Source organism: Pituophis catenifer, unplaced genomic scaffold, assembly GCF_029215685.1.
Source record: "Pituophis catenifer annectens isolate HBS135680 unplaced genomic scaffold, rPitCat1.0.hap2 SCAF_1, whole genome shotgun sequence".
NCBI classification, from domain to species: domain Eukaryota; kingdom Metazoa; phylum Chordata; class Lepidosauria; order Squamata; family Colubridae; genus Pituophis; species Pituophis catenifer.
Window position 1 is genome coordinate 267,336,492 of NW_027256881.1, and position 21,422 is coordinate 267,357,913.

The 21,422-nt window shown below is 39.7% G+C and overlaps 1 protein-coding gene across 1 annotated transcript in view; it reads right to left on the reverse strand.

Moving 5' to 3' along the window:
* Positions 1-7,645: 7,645 nt before the first annotated feature.
* ABTB2 (ankyrin repeat and BTB domain containing 2) overlaps positions 7,646-21,422 on the reverse strand; it is a 179,852-nt gene continuing 166,075 nt past the window's right edge. Inside the window, exons 11-17 of the mRNA XM_070935578.1 lie at positions 18,812-18,990; positions 15,959-16,064; positions 15,746-15,848; positions 12,869-12,959; positions 11,041-11,109; positions 9,142-9,255; positions 7,646-8,208 (exon numbers count right to left, since the gene is read on the reverse strand). Of these exons, the coding sequence (XP_070791679.1) occupies positions 8,011-8,208; positions 9,142-9,255; positions 11,041-11,109; positions 12,869-12,959; positions 15,746-15,848; positions 15,959-16,064; positions 18,812-18,990 (860 nt within the window). The 3' untranslated portion in view covers positions 7,646-8,010. The remainder of the gene's footprint in view (positions 8,209-9,141; positions 9,256-11,040; positions 11,110-12,868; positions 12,960-15,745; positions 15,849-15,958; positions 16,065-18,811; positions 18,991-21,422) is intronic.

Genomic DNA, 21,422 nt, shown 5'->3' on the forward strand with positions numbered 1-21,422 from the left:
CGGTTGTAAGTCTGATAAATGGTCCCAAGTCACTTTTTTTCAGTGCCATTGTAACTTCAGTCACTAAATGAACGGTTGTCGAGGATTACCTGTATTTGTAAAATTTCCAAGTAATTTCTGTTTGAGTTTAGGGTTGTCTTCTGCTTCCACCACTGCCACCTCTGGGGATGCTTTAATTCTATACTGTTGCATGACTGCTACAAAGAAGAATAGAATAGAGCTGGAAGGGACCTTGGAGGTTCTAGTCCAGCGTCCTGCTCAAGCAGGAGAATCTATACCATTTCAGACAAGTGGCTGTCTAGTCTCTTCTTAAAAACCTCCAGTGATGGAGCACCCACGATTTCTGAAGGCAAGCTATTCCACTTGGTTAATTGTCCTCACTGTTAGGAAGTTTCTCCTTAATTCCAGATTGCTTCTCTCTTAGTTGGATTAGTTTCTAGTCATTGTTTCTTGTCCTGCCCTCTCGTGCTTTGTAGAATAATTTGACCCCCTTTTCTTTGTGGTAGCCCCTCAAATACTGGAATACTGCTATCATGTCGCCCCTAATTCTTTTTTGAGTGAGTGAGTGAAATACAGAAGTTATGAGTAGAAATGGGTTGGTAACTTGTAGTTTTCATCTTGGATATGACCACTAAATCTACTTTTTTTTAATATTTATAACCCGTTTTTTTCTCTAGGAGCTTAAGGTAACTTACATGGGGAAATCCTGTGACTTAGATGGGCTAAGACACTGACTGGCCCAAAGTCACACAGTGAGTATCCCATGGCTACAGGTGGACTTGAACTTTCATGGTCTTCACATAGGACCTATTCTGTCACATACTGGCTTTTTCATTGCTACCTAATGAGCTGCTTCCACATTTTAAGAAACAAGCCTAGTCTTGAAGCACACAATAACAACTGATCAGCTTTCCTTTGTGCAAGAGAAAATTAGCTCATTTCAAAGAATGGAAGAAAAAAGAATTGCATAGACTTTTTTTTCTTTTAAAGCACTTTTCAGAATCCTGCATAAATTGTCTATAGTCAAACTTAATTAGCTTTATATGCTTAATTGGCTCTTTATGTTTTGGCTCTATATTCCTTTTGCCTTTTAAACAGATAGTGTACGAAACAAATTATTACTGAAGGAGACTGTCATCTTGACATCAAGAAGTCCTATCAAGATGAACCAGAATTAATTGATCTCAGAATAGTGTTGGAAAACAGGGCATTAGAAATAAAAAAGGAACACTGGGGAACCCATTAATGAGGGGTGTCAAATCTGAACACATAGCAGAGACGACCTTTTCAAAATTGGCTATAATTGGTAAGTGGCTCCAGCTAAATTGGGAAACCAGCTTGTATTCCTTCAAGTGCTAGAAAATTAGTCTGTAGTTAGATCCTCAGTTATACTTTGGTTTTGTCCTATACTTCCTCTAGAATGGAATAAAACGTTTGAAAAGGTAACTTAAGACTTTAGGACAAAACCATTTGAGAACAAAATTCTGGCAAAGTACAGAGACCCCTGTCATGCGAGCAGAGAAGCAGAAACAATATTGTATTTGTTTTAGCCAACAGTTTTATCAATGTTGACTAGAGGGTAATCTATTATGACAAGCCTTTACCAAATTATGGATATAAATCTATAAGCAGCGGAGCAGTGGCTACTTAATGGGTCTCTTTTAGTAGTGTGAGTTCGATAATTGCATTCAACATCAGGTTGCAAATACATTAGGGTCGAAGTTGTATTGTGACATCGCTGCACGTGTGTCCATTTGACATAAATTTGGTTTGCAGCGATGCTTGATTTTCAAGCACACTTCATTAGGAGTTCACCCTATTGTCTTTTTATGTCCTTATTGTGTCTGCTATAAAATAGATACCTATAGAATTTTCATGCATAATATTTAAAATCTGCCTGAAAAAACCCTCCTTTCTCCTGAATTATTGCTGGAACCATAGCACTTCATGGATTTACTATTTGGCAAGTCTCTGCCAGCAGAAGGAACTCTGATGTCCTAAAAGAGGACTCCCCAATCCCTGGGCCATGGCTCACTACTGGCCTGTTGCCTATTCAGAATTGGGCTGCATGAGCTAGCTTGGAGCAGCAGGCCGGTGGGCACCCGCCAGTTATGCAACTTGACCTGTGTGTGCCAGCCCGCCACTTGTGCAAGGGCTGCATGTGTGTATGCACACGGACCAGCCCGTCACTCACCTGGTCCAGTTCCCCTCTCCCCCCCCACCCCCAGGCGGGCCGCCCAGCCTCAAAGCTTGGAGAGCACTGTCCTAAAAGGTTCCCTATATGTGCATGCTAAAGGTAAAGGTTCCCCTCGTGCTAGTTGCTCCCGACTCTAGGGGGCGGTGCTCATTCAAAGCCAAAGAACCAGCACTGTTTAAAGACGTCTCTGTGGTCATGTGGCTGGCATGACTAAACGCCAAAGGCGCACGGAACACTGTTACCTTCCCACCAAAGGTGGTCCCTATTTTTCTACTTGCATTTTTTACGTGCTTTCAAATTGCTAGGTTGGCAGAAGCTGGGACAAGTAACGGGAGCTCACCCCATTATGTGGCACTAGGGATGCATGCTAAGAAGCCTTTGAAGACCTGAGTTGTCCCATGGCATTTTTCCTTCTGCAATGATCGTTTCTTCAGAAAAGGTTAGCTTTTGAATATTAAAGATTGCGTGCCCAGGTAAAGCCATTATCTGCATCCAGTGCATCTTTGAAGGAAAGACCAAAGAACTGACCAGTTCCCCTTGTGGGTCTGAGCATGCTGTGATTTGGGGGATAACGACAAAAGCTATGTAGGGCTGCCACAGTTCCCTGTAGGGGGAAGGAAATGGTATGACCTAGTTGTCAGGTGTGATTGTGCCTCTGTTTCAGAAATACTCGAATGGTTCTGACAGTTGGCAGCACCTATCTTGCTAGCTGGGGAAGGTCTTCGTCAGAAAGAGTGGATGCCCCATAAATTGAAGGCTGTATAGTTGAGAAAGCCTGATGTGCAGCTGGAGCAACGCATCTGTTAAAACTGAATATATGATATTCAGTCTTCCACTCTGTGTTGCAAGGCTCAGGTATTTGAAATGGAGACTGGGGAAAACCGATGCTTTTCATACCAGCTTTATATCTGGAACTTACTTCTGCTAAATTGTCTAATTGGTTGGTGCATGCCCAACTATCCTCTACCCTAATCCATAGAACGTGAGTAAGATACTGGATCTCACCCAAAGAAACCTGCACAAATCCATGCATTAGTCTTTAATATGGCCAGCAGAGATGGTTTTGTGTTGCACCAGCCCAGCACCCCTCTGGAAACTAAAGCAGTGGACTCGCCGAAGAGAACCACTCTACAGTCACTTGTTGGGTCCTTTAGGACAGGGGTCTCCAACCTTGGCAACTTTAAGCCCAGTGGACTTCAACTCCCAGAATTCCCCAGCCAGCTGGCTGGGGAATTCTGGGAGTTGAAGTCCACCGGGCTTAAAATTGCCAAGGTTGGAGACCCCTGATTTAGGAACCACTAAATGGAGACTTCATGCTTTTTATACCTTCCAAAAAACGCATGTTGGCAGCTTTTATGTTAACTCTTACTAGTTGGGTATGACATAGGAAAGCCTTTTTGTTGCTTAATAGGAATCTTTTTTAATGGCAACAAGGCCGATCTGTCCGGATTAGCCTCTTTCCCTTCCACAGGTCCCAAAGCAGATCCTCCCCTGATGCTATTAGCAGCCTGATAGTTGCTAACACTTCCACTAGGAAAAGTCCTAGGCTTGTAAGGATCTGGAGGAAAGGGTTGCCTAGGGGATGTGCACAGCAGTGGAAGTTCATCCGGTGCTGCCAACCGTAGTAATAGCCTAGGCCCCAGGAGGGTAAGCGGTGTATTCAGCTTGGCCGGGGAAGTGACTTCTCAGCACATGCTAGTGGCAATCTTCTTTGTTGCCTTTTTTTTAAAGAAGGCGGTTAACAGGATGGGCAATGGCTAGAGCCCAAAGAGATGGTGGCTGCCTGGTCACAGAGGTCTTCTTTGTGGTCAGGTTTCTTATTGCCAGAGATCAGCATGGATTTCAGAAAACGGGGAGAGTTGTTTGCCCAAGTAAATAAATCAACAAACACTAAATACAGATTTTCTCAATGTGCTTGTGTCCACTTGTTGATGTAATTCACATGTCTGAACTCTCTTGGCATTTTTTAGCTGCAGCAGCTGTTTCCCTGGTGCAATTTTCTTGGCAGCCCTCAGTCAAGCTACAGGGGTGGATGGGAGAGATGCATTTTTGTGGTCCTGTAACTTCATTAGAAAGGCCTAGAGTAAAATGACCGCTTAAGAATTTAGGTTTGGGGAGCTTTTTGACTAAAATAAAATAAAATAGGGAGCCCCTAAACCCGTAGAGATTCTCCAAGGCTCAATTTCAGTCCAGTACTGAAAGTGTCTGAACCTTTACAAATGCACACTTTTTAAACGTATTCTGCCCCTGAGAAATCTTACTTGACTTGGCATAGAAAGGCTGTTTTATTCCTGTCAAGTGTCTAATAGCAGTTTTGGTAAATAATCCCTGTTTGCTGCAAGTGCAAAGTTGACCACGGTTCTCCTGACTGTGATCGCCTTCACTGTCCAAAGCAAAAAAAAAATAAAATAAAAAATTGATCCATGCACATTTGATCTATGATCAAATAAGGTTTCTCGGGTACCTTTAAAAAGTTGTAAATGTTCAGACTTTTTTTTAGTACTGCACTGAAATTGAAACTTGTAGAACCTCTATAGTAGTGTTTCTCAGCCTTGGTAGCTTGAAGATGGGTTGACTTCAACTCCCAGAATCCCCCAGCCAGCACTGCTGGCTGGGGGATTCTGGGAGTTGAAGTCCACCCATCTTCCAGCTTCCAAGGTTGAGAAACACTGCTCTGTAGGCTTAGGGGCTCCTATTTTATTTTATTTCAGGCATACTGCACAGAGAAAAATAGTATTTAGCACTGAAACCATGAGCTGGGAATATACACAATACAATTTCAGAGCACCAGGTGAAGAATGCTCTGACTAGCAAACTGAACATTTTCTAATTTCATAAAAGCATTTTTTTTAAAGCATGTGTAAGCAAGGCCTTTCACTGAGTTTTTGACTCCTGGAGACTGCCTGGACAGCAGTTTTCTTGACAAGTTTTTTTGGGGAGGTGGCTTGCCATTGCCTACTTTCTAGGACTAAGACAGAGTGATTGGCCCAAGGTCACTGGGCTGCCTTCATACAGGACTAGAATTCACAGTCTCTGGTTTGTAACTGGTGCCTGGTGCTTTAACCTAGAGGTCTTCAAACTTGGCAGCTTGTGGACTTCAACTCCCAGAATTCTCCAGCCAGCATAGCTACACTAAATTGACCCTCTTTTAAAGGCAGTATTTTTGCCTATATTCCTCGCAATCCAACAAGCACAGAAATTTGGGGGGGGGAGACCATATTTATATAGCCCATTTTGTTTTGTGTTAAATTATTAAGCTTTACACCATCTGCAAAGTTTAACCGAGAGTCATGTTGTTAATAAAATATGGGACATTTACATAAATGACAACATTAATGTACAGTTAATATAGCAGACATTATCACAATACAACAGGTTTTTTTGTACAGGTAGCTAAATCAGCTATTTAAAAATTATTTCCCCAAATGACAAATTTTGGAGTATTTTCTAACTACTCAATGACAAACCTTACACTTTTCTATGATCTGGAGAATGTGAGGAGCTCGTGTTTGTTTTGCGGATCCAGATTTCAAAAAATGACAGATTTATAGCTTATCTTTTTTTTTTTTAATACATAGGGCTTATTCTGCAAAGTAAGAGTTGAAATGTGTAGGTAATTCATACAGCTCTCATGTTTTGATTCCTCTCCACCTATTCCACTTCTTTCTTGACCCATTTATAAATATTTTAGTTAGGTATTGCCTTTGTACCATGTGACTTACATGCATTATGCAAATGTACCGAACTCTTTAGGCACAGGTTGTAACCGATAAAGGAGCAAGATAATTTGAGAAAAATAATTTCCCCTCAGTTAGCTTACCTGCTCAGTCACAATTATGGCTTATGTTATTGCTGAACTGCTCCAATCTTTATAGCCTTAAACCAAATGTAATAAGCAGTGGTGGGCTGCTGCCGGTTTGGAGCAAACCGGTCCGAACCGGTAGTTCTGACCAGGGCTGGCCCTGCCCATGCACCCTGGCGCTATCACGTCCTATATAATCGCCGGTTTTTCGATGCCACACACACACGTGCGCTCACATTTGCGAACCGGTTGTTACAACTGGCAGCAGCCCACCCCTAGTAATAAGTATTTCTAAACATGGTTCATTCTGTAATGAATGCTTTTCTCTCTGTTAAAAATGAAGATTTTATGGCGAGGACCTTAAACTCCCAAATAGATAATTATGGGGAAAGCCATTGCTTCTGAAACGTCTATATATTTGCATGATTTCCATTACTCCTTTCCCGGAACACCACAAAAATTCTTGTGCCGTGCACCTAGCTCCCTTCCCATTTGACTTGACTTCTTTCCCCCTTGATTAGTTTGACGATCTATCCTTCAAAAAATATTTGATTTATGCATATTTCTCCAACTGGTAACCGTAATCCCTTTGTTAATACTCAATTATTAAAACTATATCCTAAATTACTATTTTCTAGTCCATTCAAAGATGGAAGCAAAATGTTGAGTATTGGAAAGAGGGGAAGCATGTTCCTATTTCAGCTATTTCCCTATGTCAACCCTTAAATTTCAATGCAGACTGAAGTGAATGTGGAGGGATATGAAAGTAATTTGTCCCAGTCATACTGACTTTCTGACTCAAATGGTGAGATGACATGTGCAAGAGTCCTTGTTCAATTATTTACAATGATTTAATATTCAAATGTGGACCCAGTTGGGCCTGATTCACCTGCACTAGCTGAAATCCAGTTTAGTGAGTTGGCATGCTATCACATGCAGCAAATGGTGCAGTAGCAGTATTTAAATGTGGCTCTCATTCGAAATCATACAATTCAGGCTGCATGTGTAGTTTGCATGGAGCTTGATTATTGCTTGCAACTTCCAGTTCTAAAAATGATAGGCACAAATATACAGTCTTTCTATACCGAGATCCCTTTAGCTGGAATTCCCTAGTCGTATTTCTGCGTGTGATGCACATAATTCCCAGGTGGACGGTGGTCCAGATCATAAGCACCAGATCAGGCATTTCAGGCAGTTTTTGCTATAATAGCATTGACAAAGCAAGCCCCACCCCATTATATACAGCTATAATGCAGAAATGAGAGAAATTCTATCTGCAACAACCAGTATCATAGATACCACAGTGTGATGGTCTTAGCAATAATAATTTGCACAAAGATGTGGGTAGCTGTAAATATTAGTGACACCAGGTTATATTTTTTTTAAATAAAAAATGGACAGCCAGAGCTAGTTAAAAACTGAGGCCAAAATAACCTAGAATCTGTTAGGTAGCATATTATTGTATCTTCAAAACTAGCTTTTTTTTTTTTAAGCTTTAGCCCCTACCGAACCTGCACATCTCAGTGGACAAAGCAAAAGCCAGATCTGTTTGCAGCATGGCACTCTGGTGGAATCGGCTAGCCCAATATTAGACAGTTTGAGTAGCCAAAGTCGAGAGAAATTGGAATTTCTACATTCATAGCCATTAAAAAAAAACAAAAAACAGTCCGTCCTCTGGCTAAATGCCAACTATGGTTTGTGCATTCTTCTAAGCCATCTTTTGGGCACTTAGAAGTGAATTTCCCCCTGAGTTCTCCTTTCTGATGCGTACCTAGCAGAATAGCAGCATCCCACCTCAGATTCTGCTCATCCGGTTTCAGCTAAAACCTTTGTGGCATGTGAACACTTTGCAGAGTTATTTTTCTTGCCTTTGGATAAGTTTGCTGAGGTGGTGGAAGAGGCACTGTCTTCAGAAGCTGGATGAAGCAGCCATGATGGGGCCAAGATCCCATTTCAGTGCAGTTCAATGAGCAGGTGCTTTCTTTAACAGCAGGGCCACAGATCTTAGCAATTACACTCTTGAAGTTACATAAATGGAATGAAGTCTGCTGGCCAAAGTGGACTGCAAATCCTGGAGAGGATCCAGGCCCTGAACCCTACTGTTCCTGCCATAGATGAGCTGCCTGAATGATTCCTGCTGCACCAGGGAGTTCATATGCTTGAGAAAAAAGCCTTCGCAAAAAGAGGCCAGCTCTGGAGCATTATGGATCTATAAAAGACAAAGGGATGCTGTGGTAAAATACATATTAGGCAGCTGTCAATTATCCCCCTTCTCTCCCACCCTTCTTCCCCCCATGCAGCTTCATTCTGATAGCAAATGCCTGAGAGCATTTTCATCCTGTAGTTAAAAAGTACTAGTGTGTGTGTGTGTGTGTGTGTGTGTGTGTGTGTGCGCACGTGCGCACCCACTTTCTGTGTGGCTATTCCACAGGGATATTTTAAAATGGTTAAAATGCCCCCCCAAACCCTCTTTTCCTCTGCTGCTTGTTGAGCCAACGTAAAGGAAGCCTTAAAAGGGAATGAGCAACTGGTCAGTGAAACTGCCGGGCTAATACAGGCAGTCCTTGTTTAGCGACTATAGGGATGAAAAAGTAACTTTACAACCAATTCTCACAATTGATGACCTTCACAGGGCCAAGGAAAGCTGAAGGAAGTTCATAAACAGAGTCACGGTTTCACTTAGCAACTGCTTTGCTTAACAAGTTGCCGGCCCCCGTTGTGGTGGTTAAATGAGGATTATCTGCACCTGTTTGGTTATGGGAGACTGCAATTAATGTGGAAGAATGATGACTAGGTTCCAGAGAACGCATAGTTTTAGCAGTCAAACAAATTTGAGGCCTGTAAGATGGATCTTACGAAGAAAAGAAATTACTAAAATAAACCCAAGTGAGAGAGGTAGTTCCCAAGCCTGGATCTTCATATTCAACTGCCACCCATGGAATTGTGTATTATTTTGCAATACTTGGCTTCCCCATATAAATAGGGGAATCTTTCCTAAGACTGGTCTTCTATAGGTTTTTACTGGTTTCCAGCTTCTTTTACTGGTTTCCAGCTTCTGATGCATTTAAGGCTGTTTTTCCAATTCCTCTCCTAAGATCTGGCGTTTCTTATACATGGAAGTTGACGAGAATGTCATCTTTACCTTGGCATATTTATAGATGTGAACACAGCTTTCAGTATTGATGGTCTGAGCACACAGTATCTCACAGTGCCGCTGGAGGCCATCCAACTGGAATAAACTTGCAGCTGAGAGCAACTGGCCGGGATGAAAGAAAAGGCATTATTTTAAAAGTCTGCTCATTCCACTGACATGCAATATCTCTAGGTCATCCCTGAGCTGAAGTCCTTTGGGTAACATGCAAAAAAAAAAAAAAAAAAAAAAAAAAAAACTTAAAATGTAAAACACCTTAAAAATGAAAAATATCAGTGTGTATTAAAAAAAATAATAAATGAATTTTTAGAACTAAAAGTATTTACTGGGAATGGAGGAAAATGCAGAATAGGCCTCACTGTCTCATTTAGTTTAATCTCACTTGAGAGGGGCCTTTCAAAAGGATATCAATGTTCATGTATACACGGGAGGAGAAATTTTGCAGCCCTATACATTTTGGGGACTATTTCAAAAGCTGTCTTTGCAACAATAGTTTTTGTCCTGATTTATCAAATCAAATTGTTAAAGGCATCTGAGTTACAGAGATACACTAGTAATCATGAGGGATTAAGTAATGACTCCAAACTGCATTTTTCCAGAAAATTCGGAATGCTTAATTGAGGAATAATATACCCTAATAATGCCTCTGTCCAAGGTTGCTGGGATGGGAAGTTTACTATATGATAACATATAGTTTCCTTCAGATCAAATCCTGGATATGCCCACATTTGTATGAGCACATCTTTATGTTTGCAACAATGTGGATGTGGTTTGTCATTGTTGCCTTCTGGGATATTCGCGTGTGAACCCCCAAAATGCAATGTGAGCACCCTGTGCATGCGCCCCCCATGCATGCCCCATCCCCTGCGCATGCACAGCAGAGACCCAAAGACCAGCTGGTTGGCGCGTGCGCATACAGAGTGCAGCTGGGCTGGGGTGATGGCTGGCGTGCCCGCAGAGAAGGGTCTGCATGCCATAGGTTCACCATCACGGATCTACACTAACCATCTCTTTTTTGGTACTATGGAAAACAATTCCAATCTTCCTACAAATGTAAAAAATTTCCCATTCAAACTATATTACAAAGATATTGCAATGGTGTGATGGCTGCATTTTGTGTGTATGTGAAGCTCTGCAGTTTAACTAAGCTCTTCAAGCTGTAATTGTGTTGTTCAACCACAAGTCCCAAGGTCTTACATCTACATCTACGTGCCTGACTCAGAGGTTTCATCCTTGTTACTACCTCAGCATGATGAAGACTAACTTCCTTATCTTTTTTCTCAAGGTTATTTCTACTTGATTATTCCCAATATCTGTCATTACTTTAGCCTTGGTGCTTATCTTTAATCCCCTCTGCTTGCACTTTACATTTTATAATACTATGTTAATCTCCAAGCTGCCAGAGGGAGCTCAGATTGTTCCTTTTTTTTCTTAACTACTACACCATTTTCTTCTTTTTGACTGTCCCACACATTGTTCAGCGCTGCAGGCTATCTCCAAACAAATCAACAGCTCCATCACTCGCAGTAATTAATGGCTTGAGATAACAATTTCAAACTTCAGCAAGTTGGGGAAAGTTGAAGTAAATCTTTCATTCATACATCAATTTATATCCTGCTTTTCTACCCAGAGAATCTCACTGGACACGCATTGAATCCGAGTTGCTTATTCAGTCTACATTTCTGAAAATCGGTCTAGAATATTTTCATCACTTTTCCATCAATCAAAGTAATTTTTGTGCTGTTTTGGTTTGCAAATGGATTGGATGAACAGTTTTAACTCTAAATTCATTTGCTGTATGTGCAGACGAGTGTCCCTGCAATTAGCACCGGTTCTATAATGAAGACACATTAGCCATTGGTCAAAAGTCAATGAGAGGCAAATGCTCACCTCTAGGATATCAGCTATGGGGATTTCCATGGCTTCCATTCCTCCATAATATAAATACTGCATTAGCATCTATAAGAAGAAAGGTAGAGCATTAGGAAGTCTGTAGTTTCACTTAAGAGGAACTTACTGAAATGAAAACAAATGCAACATGCAGCATTAACCCTCCCTTAAAAGATGAACCATAATGTTTGATGTTATGTATGTTGAGGGCAACAAGAGTACTTTATGCACAAAAATGGAAGGACACTGATTCTCACAATGGATGGAATGGCTGCAAACGTTGATGGAGTTAGCAGAGACGGCTAAATTGACTGCTTTGATTAAAGAAAAAAATTACTATTGTTTCTACTTGGAAACCACTTCTGGACTTTATGCTCAAGGTGGGGAAAAAATAAAACTTTGATTTTGGGTTTTACTGATTAGATAGGTTTGTTGTTATAGAAATGGTTAGTTTATACTATTATGTTAAAGTAAAAAGTTGAGGTTTGATGCTTAGTATCTTATTCTACTGCACCAAAGGGAGTCGGAAGTCAATGTATTTTCTTTTTCCACTTTTCCCTACACTTTTCCCTTCTTTTCTCCCTCCCCTATTTTCCTACTATTTTCTTTTGTATTTTTGTATTTTACATTATAAACTATTTTTTTTAATAAAGATCAACCCTAATAGTGGATAACCTGGCTTGCAAAGACTTGTAAAGTTAATAAACCCTGGTCGATAGAAACACTTCTATCCTCACCTAGTTCATTGCAACATAACTACAACCAAAGATGCTTTTTTTTCCCCCCAAGAGGCAACTGGACTTGGGGAAAAAAAACACCTTTGGGTCAACAATGACTTGGATGACTGAGAAGCTCCATAGACATATAACTAAACCCATATAATGCAAAAAATAAATAAATAAATAAATTGACTGTGAGTTGAGGAAAACCAACTGATTCTTTTGATAGTTCTAAATATTATCTTTTCTGGGTCCCCAGCTTTTACATATTTTCAGCTTGCTCTATAACAGGGGTGTCAAACTCACATTGTCACGGCAACGTGACGTGACGTATCATGACGTTTTTCCCCTTCGCTAAACTGGGTGTGGGTGTGGCCAGCCTATGACGCATATGGCCCATGGGCCTCAAGTTTAACACCTATAAAAACACCTATAAAACCTATACTTTTTATAGGTGTTATATTAACACCTATAGAAAGTATAACACTCTATAAAAACAAGAGAACAAAATATGCTGCTATGTATTAAGATCTTATGGATCTATTTTTTTCCAAATAAAGTCAGCTTTATTTATTCTCTTTTGACAACATTCCACATCCTAGGTTATGTATCTATTTAAAAATATTCCACATTCAAGTTTTGGGTTTTTTGGGTTTTTTTTACAAGAAAGCCTCATAATCCTTCAATTGCTTAAGTGGATTTAATACAAAGCCAGCAAGATTTTTTGCTCTATTCATATTTAATTTGTTTAACAGAGCATGAAAATTATGCCTGGGAAGTTTTGGTTACTATCCATGGAATATACTTTTGCTAAGTAAAATGACTATTCTTCAGTATGTGCTTGCATCTCGGGAACACTTACAATGGAAAAAAAAAAGAACTTTGGGTGGATCTGGCCTATCTGATAAAAAAATAAACAACTGGCAGGGTTTTGACCTCATCCCATGGACATAAGCATAAACCACTATCTTTAGTCAGCGTTAATCATTACTTTCTTATTGTGCAAATGTGCTAAGCATCAGAAGATAAATGCGTTCAAAATCACAGCTCCACATTTCAGTGTTGGACAATGGAAAGAATAAACTTTGAAAGTATTCTTTGAAACCCACCTTGAAGATATTATATCTCATGTCACTAATTTCCACAATCTTACTGCCTTGGCTGTCTTGTCCTGTTTTATTGGTCATCAGTGTCTTAAATCTGTGAAAACAAGCAGAGGTGATTTCTTAGAAGGTTTTACAAGATTATTTGCTTGGATTATGTTTTAACTGATTAAGTATAAATGCCTTCCCACCACCCCACCCAACTCCATTCTTTGAATTTTTAGGATTATCAGCCTTCCTAGCAGAAGCTTCCTGCAATAACAAAACAAAACAAAGCAAAAAACCAAACCAACAAAACAAAACAAAACAAAAAACAAAACAAAACAAACCTAACAGGTATTCTCTCAACTTATTGGACAATTCTGATTCTAACTGTCTATCATTGAAAACCAATCTTTCTTCAAGCATAGGAAAGTAGTTGCAGGAATCCAGATTTAGTTTGAAACTAGGCTGAGAACAGGAACCAGGGATAATGATTGTATGATATCCCAACAGTGGGCACATATAAACTGGATTTGTAGTTAACTACAATAAAACAACATTGTAATTTCCCCCCTAAATATACGTGGGGGGATATACGTGTATTACTGTAAAACTGTTTGGTGCACTATCCCAATTCTAAATGCACCAGAACAAATATTGATGTAACCTTGCCTAAATTTTGGATTGCACCATGGCATAATCCCTACGTTTTCACATTTTTGTCATCTCATAATGGTGCAGTTTATGCTTACAGTTATTGGCAGCAATCCAAGCAGGCTAGGCTAGCTGAGGTGGGATAACTACAAAAAGATTTTCTCTGCTCAAATAGCATCACAGTTATTACATCAGTCTAAGCTTAGTAAAACAACACCAAAGTCATTTGTGCCTCTAGCAATAATGGTGGATCAAATCCTACACTATGAATCTGATATTTAAGAAGAGTATAACACTCTTCAAACCAGATTGAAATTGTTTGATGGAACACGAACAATATTCTAAGAATATCTTTGATCAGAGTCAAATCGCAATGTATTGGTCCTCATCCTATTCAGTATATTGAGTCCCCAACCCATGCACCGCAGACCAGTACCAGTCTGTGGCCTGTTAGGAACTGGGCCACAAAGCTGGAAGTGAGTGGTGGGTGAATGTGTGAAAAGGAAACCATCCCTCCCCCCCAACCCAGTCCATGGAAAGATTGTCTTCCATGAAACCATTAGACAGGACATTTGAATGAAATATACTGGTATTGCAGCAGTCCCCAACTGCTACAGTATATCTCATTCAAACATCCCGTCTAGATCTTCTGAAATAAAATGGAGAGGCAGGGCTAGGCCATCTACATATTGATTTGACTTCAGTCCCCATGCTCAAATACTGTAGCTATCTCTTGGTTTATAAGAAATGGGGCACAGCATGAAAGATAGATGAGCAGAATCCTAGGAAATTCCATGGCATAACTGCAACCATCTACCAGCATCAGATAGGCTAATCTTGCACAGTCCAGGGTAATGAGATTAACAGAAAGTAACCAATCACATAATACCTCCCATTTCTTTCAGCGAGGTTCATCTCCTTGCTGTTGACCAAAGTACCCAGATCCAAATTGCAAATACAATAAAATCTACAGAATCCTGATCAGCAATTACTCTATTTGTGCAGAAATCTGCAGGAACCGACTTGTAATATTACATCTTCTGTGTTGGATTGGTTTCTTTAGGAGTGACTAGAGAAATTCAAATTTCAAGGAGACGGTATCTCTTTTTGTTAGGGAGAAATTTACAAAGCCCAGGACAGAAATGAAGTTCCCCTTTCTATTAGACTTAATAAGCCAAAAGGGACAAGATTAAGCATGAGATGAGAGGTCACTTAGACTTGGCCAATATTTTGTTTACATTCTCAAATTTCAGTTGTTGGAGTGCTTTCAGTAATAATTGAGTATATGTAGGTGGAGCTGAGCACTTCCATAAAAGGAAGAACATTTAGTGTGGACCTTAGTCAAAATGAATATAGACAAGTTGATCTTTCAAATATCTCACAGAGATATCAAAAGAAACTACAGAGTATTCTAACACTTCTTGTCATGAGCCTTTATGCAACTGGCTTCTAACTCCATGGACAATATTGATACAGTAATGTAAACAGTGGTAATAAAGAACTCTTAAAGTCAATCAAATATAGTGTATTATTATTACTATTACCAGTTTAAAATGCAAACTTTTAAATTAACATATGACCTCTAACCTTCCATGTTTTTGCCTGGAAGCAGTGGCAAAAGTTCCTTTTTATCCATTCTGGGCTTCTAAATATTGTAAATCTATTCTCCGGCCACACTTGAATGGTTTATGAGTGATGTGGACTCACTCTTGTCATTTGTCTGACCTGGGTCCAAGCACAATCCCCTACTGCTTCTGCTATTTTGGAATTTGGGATTGGCGTATAATTGTTGTATGCAGTACAGAATGGTGTTAATTGCACTTGTAGATGACCTTTGGAAGGATTTGGATGGTTGTGGTGCACTTATCCTAATTTTCCTTGATCTGTCAGTGGCTTCTGCTATCATGGTTATAGTATCCTTCTAGAATGGCTTTGAGGTTTTAAAGGGAAAGACATGATGTTTGGATGGTTCACATCCTTCCTCAATGGCTGTGATGGCGACCCTATGGCACGCGTGCTACTAGAGCCTTCTCTGAGGGTACGCCAGGCGTCGCCCCAGCCCAGTTGTACAACGCATGCGTGCGCGGCTCCCGTTAGCTAGCTGGTCTTTGGGTCTCTGCCGTGCATGCGAGGGGGGAGAGACACATGTGCGGGGGTCCACGCATTGCATTTGGGGATTCGTGCGTGTGTCAGGAGATCCTTTGCATAATTCAGTACCAAGTACCACTCACTGAGGGAAAAACTCACTTATTTGAAGCAGTAACCAAGAGAACTTTATGAGCATAAAACAGTTTTCCTTCCACTTGAAATGTCACATCAGACATATCTTTGTTATTTAGAAAATGAGGATCTGCATAGAAGAGAAAAAAAGGGAAAGTTTAATTAGGTTTCACTGTAGAGAAACACAGTAAGAAACCAAAATCCACCGAATAACTGCTGATTGAAGGTTAACTATGTTACCTAGGCGGGCTGGCAGTGTCTTTCTGATTTCAGGAATACTGGGGATGGGGCTGCTTCCATAGCAGTGACTAAAGATAGCTGCGAGATGCTGGCTGATTGAGTCATTCTGTGAAGAGACAAGTTAAAGAAACATATTATTCTGCTTTTATTATATAGAGGAGAGCTCTATATAATAGAAATAGAAAAAATAAGACATTTGAATTAATCACTCTGCCAAGGATGAATGCAATACTTACAGAGGGAAGAATAACCGTATCTGCACTGACACCTATACCTAAATCTAAAATAAATAAAATTCCTTTCTCAACCTACAGGTGATATCTGTTTTTACCAAAGGCCCTTGAGTTGGAGGGTTCTGCACAGTATCTCTGTTGATCTTGGTACTTCCCTCATCTGGACAGGGAGCTCTGAGGTTGTTTCTGGAATTTGTTGGAGCTACTCTCCCAGTTTAGGATTCACAGACCAAAGTGCTCCTTCCACCACTGATCTTTACTTTCCACATAATTCCACCTATAAAAGATCCAAGGATCTCTTGTACTTAAGAAATATAAAATTAACTGAGCTAGATTTTCTGAAGTGTTTGCCATTTTTGTCTCATTCCAATCTCTGGAAAGAAATAATTGCTAATACCAGAAGAGGATTGATCAACAAAACTATTTATTTTGTAAAGATATTGGTGGTATTGAGATTTACATATTTCTATAAATGGAATATACTAAATTGTAAATTGTGTGTTCAGTTGTAGGACAGAAAGGGAGAGTTTAAAATATTACTAATATGTGGGGGTGAATTTATGAACAAATGCCTTTAATTAAATATCCACTCATTACAGATACACCAAAGAGAAGCTGCCATACTTAGGTCCTGTCATGACAGCTGACTCACTTGAAAAGTCAATCATGCTGGGAGTGATCAGCAGAAAAAGGAGAAGGGACCGCCCTTGTAACCATTGGCTGAACCCTATAAAGCAGTGGCCCCCAAACTTTTAGGCACCAGGAACCAGTTCTATGGACTAGAGTAGGCTTGGTTTTGTGTGCTGCCTGCATCCCACAGAAGAGGCTTCACTTGTTTGCACAGCCAAGTTTTATGCCATGGACCTGTGCCATTCCACGACCAGAGGTTAGGGACCCCTGCTATAAAAGATGACACTGGGATGACCATGGCACATCTGAAGGAGGCGGTGCGAGACAGAGGGGCATGGAGAGTGCTGATTCATAGAGTGGCTCAGGATTGGACATGATTGAGTGGCTGATGACGACAATGACAGATCATTTAAGTTATTATTAGAATTAGGGCTTCTACTGCAAAAGAGAGCTTTTCCTTCTGGTCCCTGTTAGTGTTGTCAGTAAACAAGCACGAATAAATATAGCTAAGGGTAAGTGAAACACCTAGAATTAATTATGGTTTTCCAATAGCTTAAACTCTTTTTGGTTAGGTTATAATTTTAGAGCTCATTGGAAATATCTTATCAAAATGGCTAAGACAAGAAGAAAACCCATCTTACCCTTTCCTAAATAGCTTTTTCTCAACAAGTAGACAGGTGAGGCTAAAAGCACGGAACTGCGCCAAGAATTTAAGTACAAAGCAAAGATGAGCTCTGAGTTTCAAAACCCAATCATTCTTTTAAAACTAGTTCTTTGCTTTCATATCCATTTTCTAGAAGAACAACTAATGAGACAAACATGCTAATTCGTTGGCCAGGAACATGCGAAGTCTGCAGCTGTCTGTTATATTCTCCAGTACAAGGACTCAGTGAGGTTGCTGTATTCACATTCAGGAAAGCTTAATCGAGATGGTATGTTTATTCTAACTGGCTTAATTTTCCTCCAGTATGTGATTGTGAACTGTGAGATTGTTCAGCCCTTTGACTTCTTTCACATTTTTTTTTTTGAAAAGTTTTTCAGCTTTATTTCTTACACACATAACATAAAATGTACATTTTCTTATACATAATTAATTCTACATATACATGTTTTCCTTAAAAAAAAACAATAAAATAAGGCATTTTAATTACATTCGGAATTGCTCTTCTACCCTTTCTTCCCTCATTTTGCAACAACCCTTCTTCTTCTCCTCCTCTTTCCTTTCCTCCCTCCTCTCCTCTCCTACTTTCTCCTTCCTCCTCTCCTACCTCATCCTACTTCCCCTTCCTTTCCCCCACTCCTCTCTTCTTTCCCCCCTTCTCACCTCCTCTCCTCCTCCTGTCCCATACCCTTCCTTCCTCTCCTTTTCCCTTTCTTCCATTCCTCTCCCTCACTCTCCTCTTCCTCCTCTCTCCTCCTCTCTATTATGATGGTAATACTGATAGATAGAATAAATCTGAAAAGAAATTGAAAGAAAGTATATACTATTAGAATACAGGAGTTGCTCGGATACCAAACAAGGAGAACATTCCACAGCAAAAAAGACTTCTTTCACATTTCTGACTGAACTATCATTTCAGTGTCAGAAATATGCAGCTCTGAAGGTTGATTAAGGAGGAGGAGGATACCTAATGGATTTCTACATCTGAGTGCTTGCAACTTCTTCTTCAGAAGAAGAAAGTCAACAAATCCAGCTGCAGAATGGATGCAAGTGAATGAATGAATGACTACTAGGAAGTGCAAGCAACCTAACAAGCAATATGAGTATGGTAGATGACTCTTGACAATTGATACCTTTGAGATCTACCCTAGTAATCCAGTGCCAGTAAATGTCTTTCTTCGTATAGTGCATTATTGGCATGTCTTGCCCAGGCCAAAGATCACCAAAATGATATAAGTGTTTGAGATCTCCGGATTTCTGCATCAAGAATGATGTTAGGAAAGGAGGATAAGGAGCTGAAGTGTTGCGTATAGTTTTAGAATAGCTTACTTTGCTGGTTCTGAGGATTTCAAACATTAGTTTCAGTCCATCATTCACTAGCTCTTCATTGTATTCTTCTTCTTTAATGGTGACAAATTCCCTTAGGAGGTTCTGTACCACTGAATAACGAGACTGATAAAAAGTTGTTCGTAGTGACTCAATCCATACATGCAGCTTCCATGGGATGCCTGGAACCATTCCAAAAGAAAGGGGAAATATAATTTTATTAATAAGGGTGGACATTCAACTCATAAGAGGCAAATAGTACTCTGTATCAAATCAAATGTTTAGTTTTAATGTTCTAATACAGGGGTGGGCAACTGTGGCCCTTTTGCAACCTGTGGACTTCAACTCCCAGAATTCCTAAAACAGCCAAGCTGGCTCAGGAATTCTGGTAGTTGAAGTCCACAGGTTGTAAAAAGGCCACAGTTGCCCACCCGTTTTAATAGCACTAGAAATTTATTCACAGAGTATGACACAGGGTGGCACAGGGAGGTATAATATTCCAAAAAGATATATAAGAGATGTGATTATCTTTTAAGGATTACTATAAAAAAATAACAGAGTTTAACAGAATTAAGAACCTGCTTTTGTTTTATCTTTATGTGCATGGATGAAATGCTTAGGATCATGGATGCATGATAACGGGTCCCACACTGCTTTCACTCTGAAACTATCTATGCAAATGATCAGGATGGATTGTATGATGATTTATCTACGTTGCCACAAATCTGCTAATGAATAGACATCTGCATTGTTGCACAAAAGTATGCAGTCTATTCTAGTTATGTAGGAAGAATCTGAAGACATTTCCAGGCATGGTACTGGAGCAACTCCAAGACTATTCTAATCCTAGCACAGAATTATCAGGAATTACTCAAGGTCAGATAACACATTAGTTCAATCAAGTAGTGAGTTGCTCTATTTCTTCTTTTCTTTTTTCTTTTTATCAATTTGGAGGCCTACGCATGATTTCCTAGGAAAGTAGACTGGTAGGTTTAATCCCACTTTCTGCAACTGCTGTTTAAGTTCTCTGCTGTCCATGCTTCTGAATATCCCAAATCTAGCTGGTAAATTGTACAGTACCACTGAATCCTGAGAAAAAAATATTAGTAGTGCTTCTATTTTCTTATGAAAAATCAACATCAATAAGTCTCTCAGTCTTCCCCAACCCCAAGAGTCTGAACTGCATTGGACTTCATAAAAGCATATCTGGCTCGCATTTATGGAAGTTCATCACCAACATGTCTTGACTCTCAAGGGCTTAAATGAAGCAAAGCCATGTTGGATTAACTGGAGAATTATTCTAACCAGAATCTAGTTGGAATCCCTACCCCTAGCTCCAATTCTAACCATAACCCAAGAGTAGGTACATCAGCAAATAAGGTTACTACAAAACAATATGGGTGAAACAGAAAATCAAGAAAATATTGAAAAGGAAAGAGTGCAGAGAAGAGCAACATAGATGATTAGGGGACTGGAGGCTAAAACATATGAAGAACGTTTGCACGAACTGGGTATGTCTAATTTAATGAAAAGAAGGACTAGGGGAGACATGATAGCAGTGTTCCAATATCTCAGGGGCTGCCACAAAGAAGAGGGAGTCAAGCTATTCTCCAAAGCACTTGAGGGTAGGACAAGAAGCAATGGATGGAAACTAATGAAGGAGAGAAGCAACTTAGAACTAAGGAGAAATTTCCTGACAGTTAGAACAATTAATCAGTGGAACAACTTGCCTGCAGAAGTTGTGAATGCTCCAACACTGGAAGTTTTTAAGAAGATGTTGGGTAACCATTTGTCTGAAGTAGTGTAGGGTTTCTTGCCTAAGCAGGGGGTTAGACTAGAAGACCTCTAAGGTCCCTTCCAACTCTGTTATTCTAAATTCTAAATCTGCTTCTTCCAAACTAAAATGAAGTGTTTCTTTTGCTTTTTCAGCTTGTCAGCAAAAATGAAAGGTGAAGAAAGAACTCCTACTTTTAAAATGAGAAATTTGCAAGAATGCTCTGTAGTTTTTTTCATACAAGAATAAAGATTAGAATTCAGATGCTGCTGTTTCTTCTTAAACATCATTTCAGTTCTAAGGAAAGAACGCAAAGCAGGGCAGAACTTCTATCCAAGTTTGAAAGTAGAAATAAGAAATCCAATCATATATGGCTTGTTATCAAATGACCCATTTTACATAGCAGTTTAAACGACTAATCTGATCTTCATCTCTGATTAGTCCAATATTCTTAATCTAATGTTTTCAAACTTAATTTAAAAAGATCTTGCACTGGACCGCATCTCCTTTAAACTGCAAAAAACATTTGAGCAGATCATGTCCCCTAATAATGAGACGGTTCTTTCATTTTAATGTTCATTTAATGCATTTTCAAAAGGTTTGATCTCCTCTTTAAAGAGGAAGATTGAAACTCTCCAAAGTTTTAAGAACCAATTTTCCAGCACTTAAGAGGATTGAAGCGCATGTGGCTGTTTCTTAATAGTCAATCTTTATTTCAGGACAATATATATTTCAGGATAATGGTATCAGTGCCAAAGCTGAAGTTTATTTCTTGCCAAAGCATTCCCCTATTACTGTAGTTCAGTTATTTCACCAATAATGTATATTTTGCAGCACAGT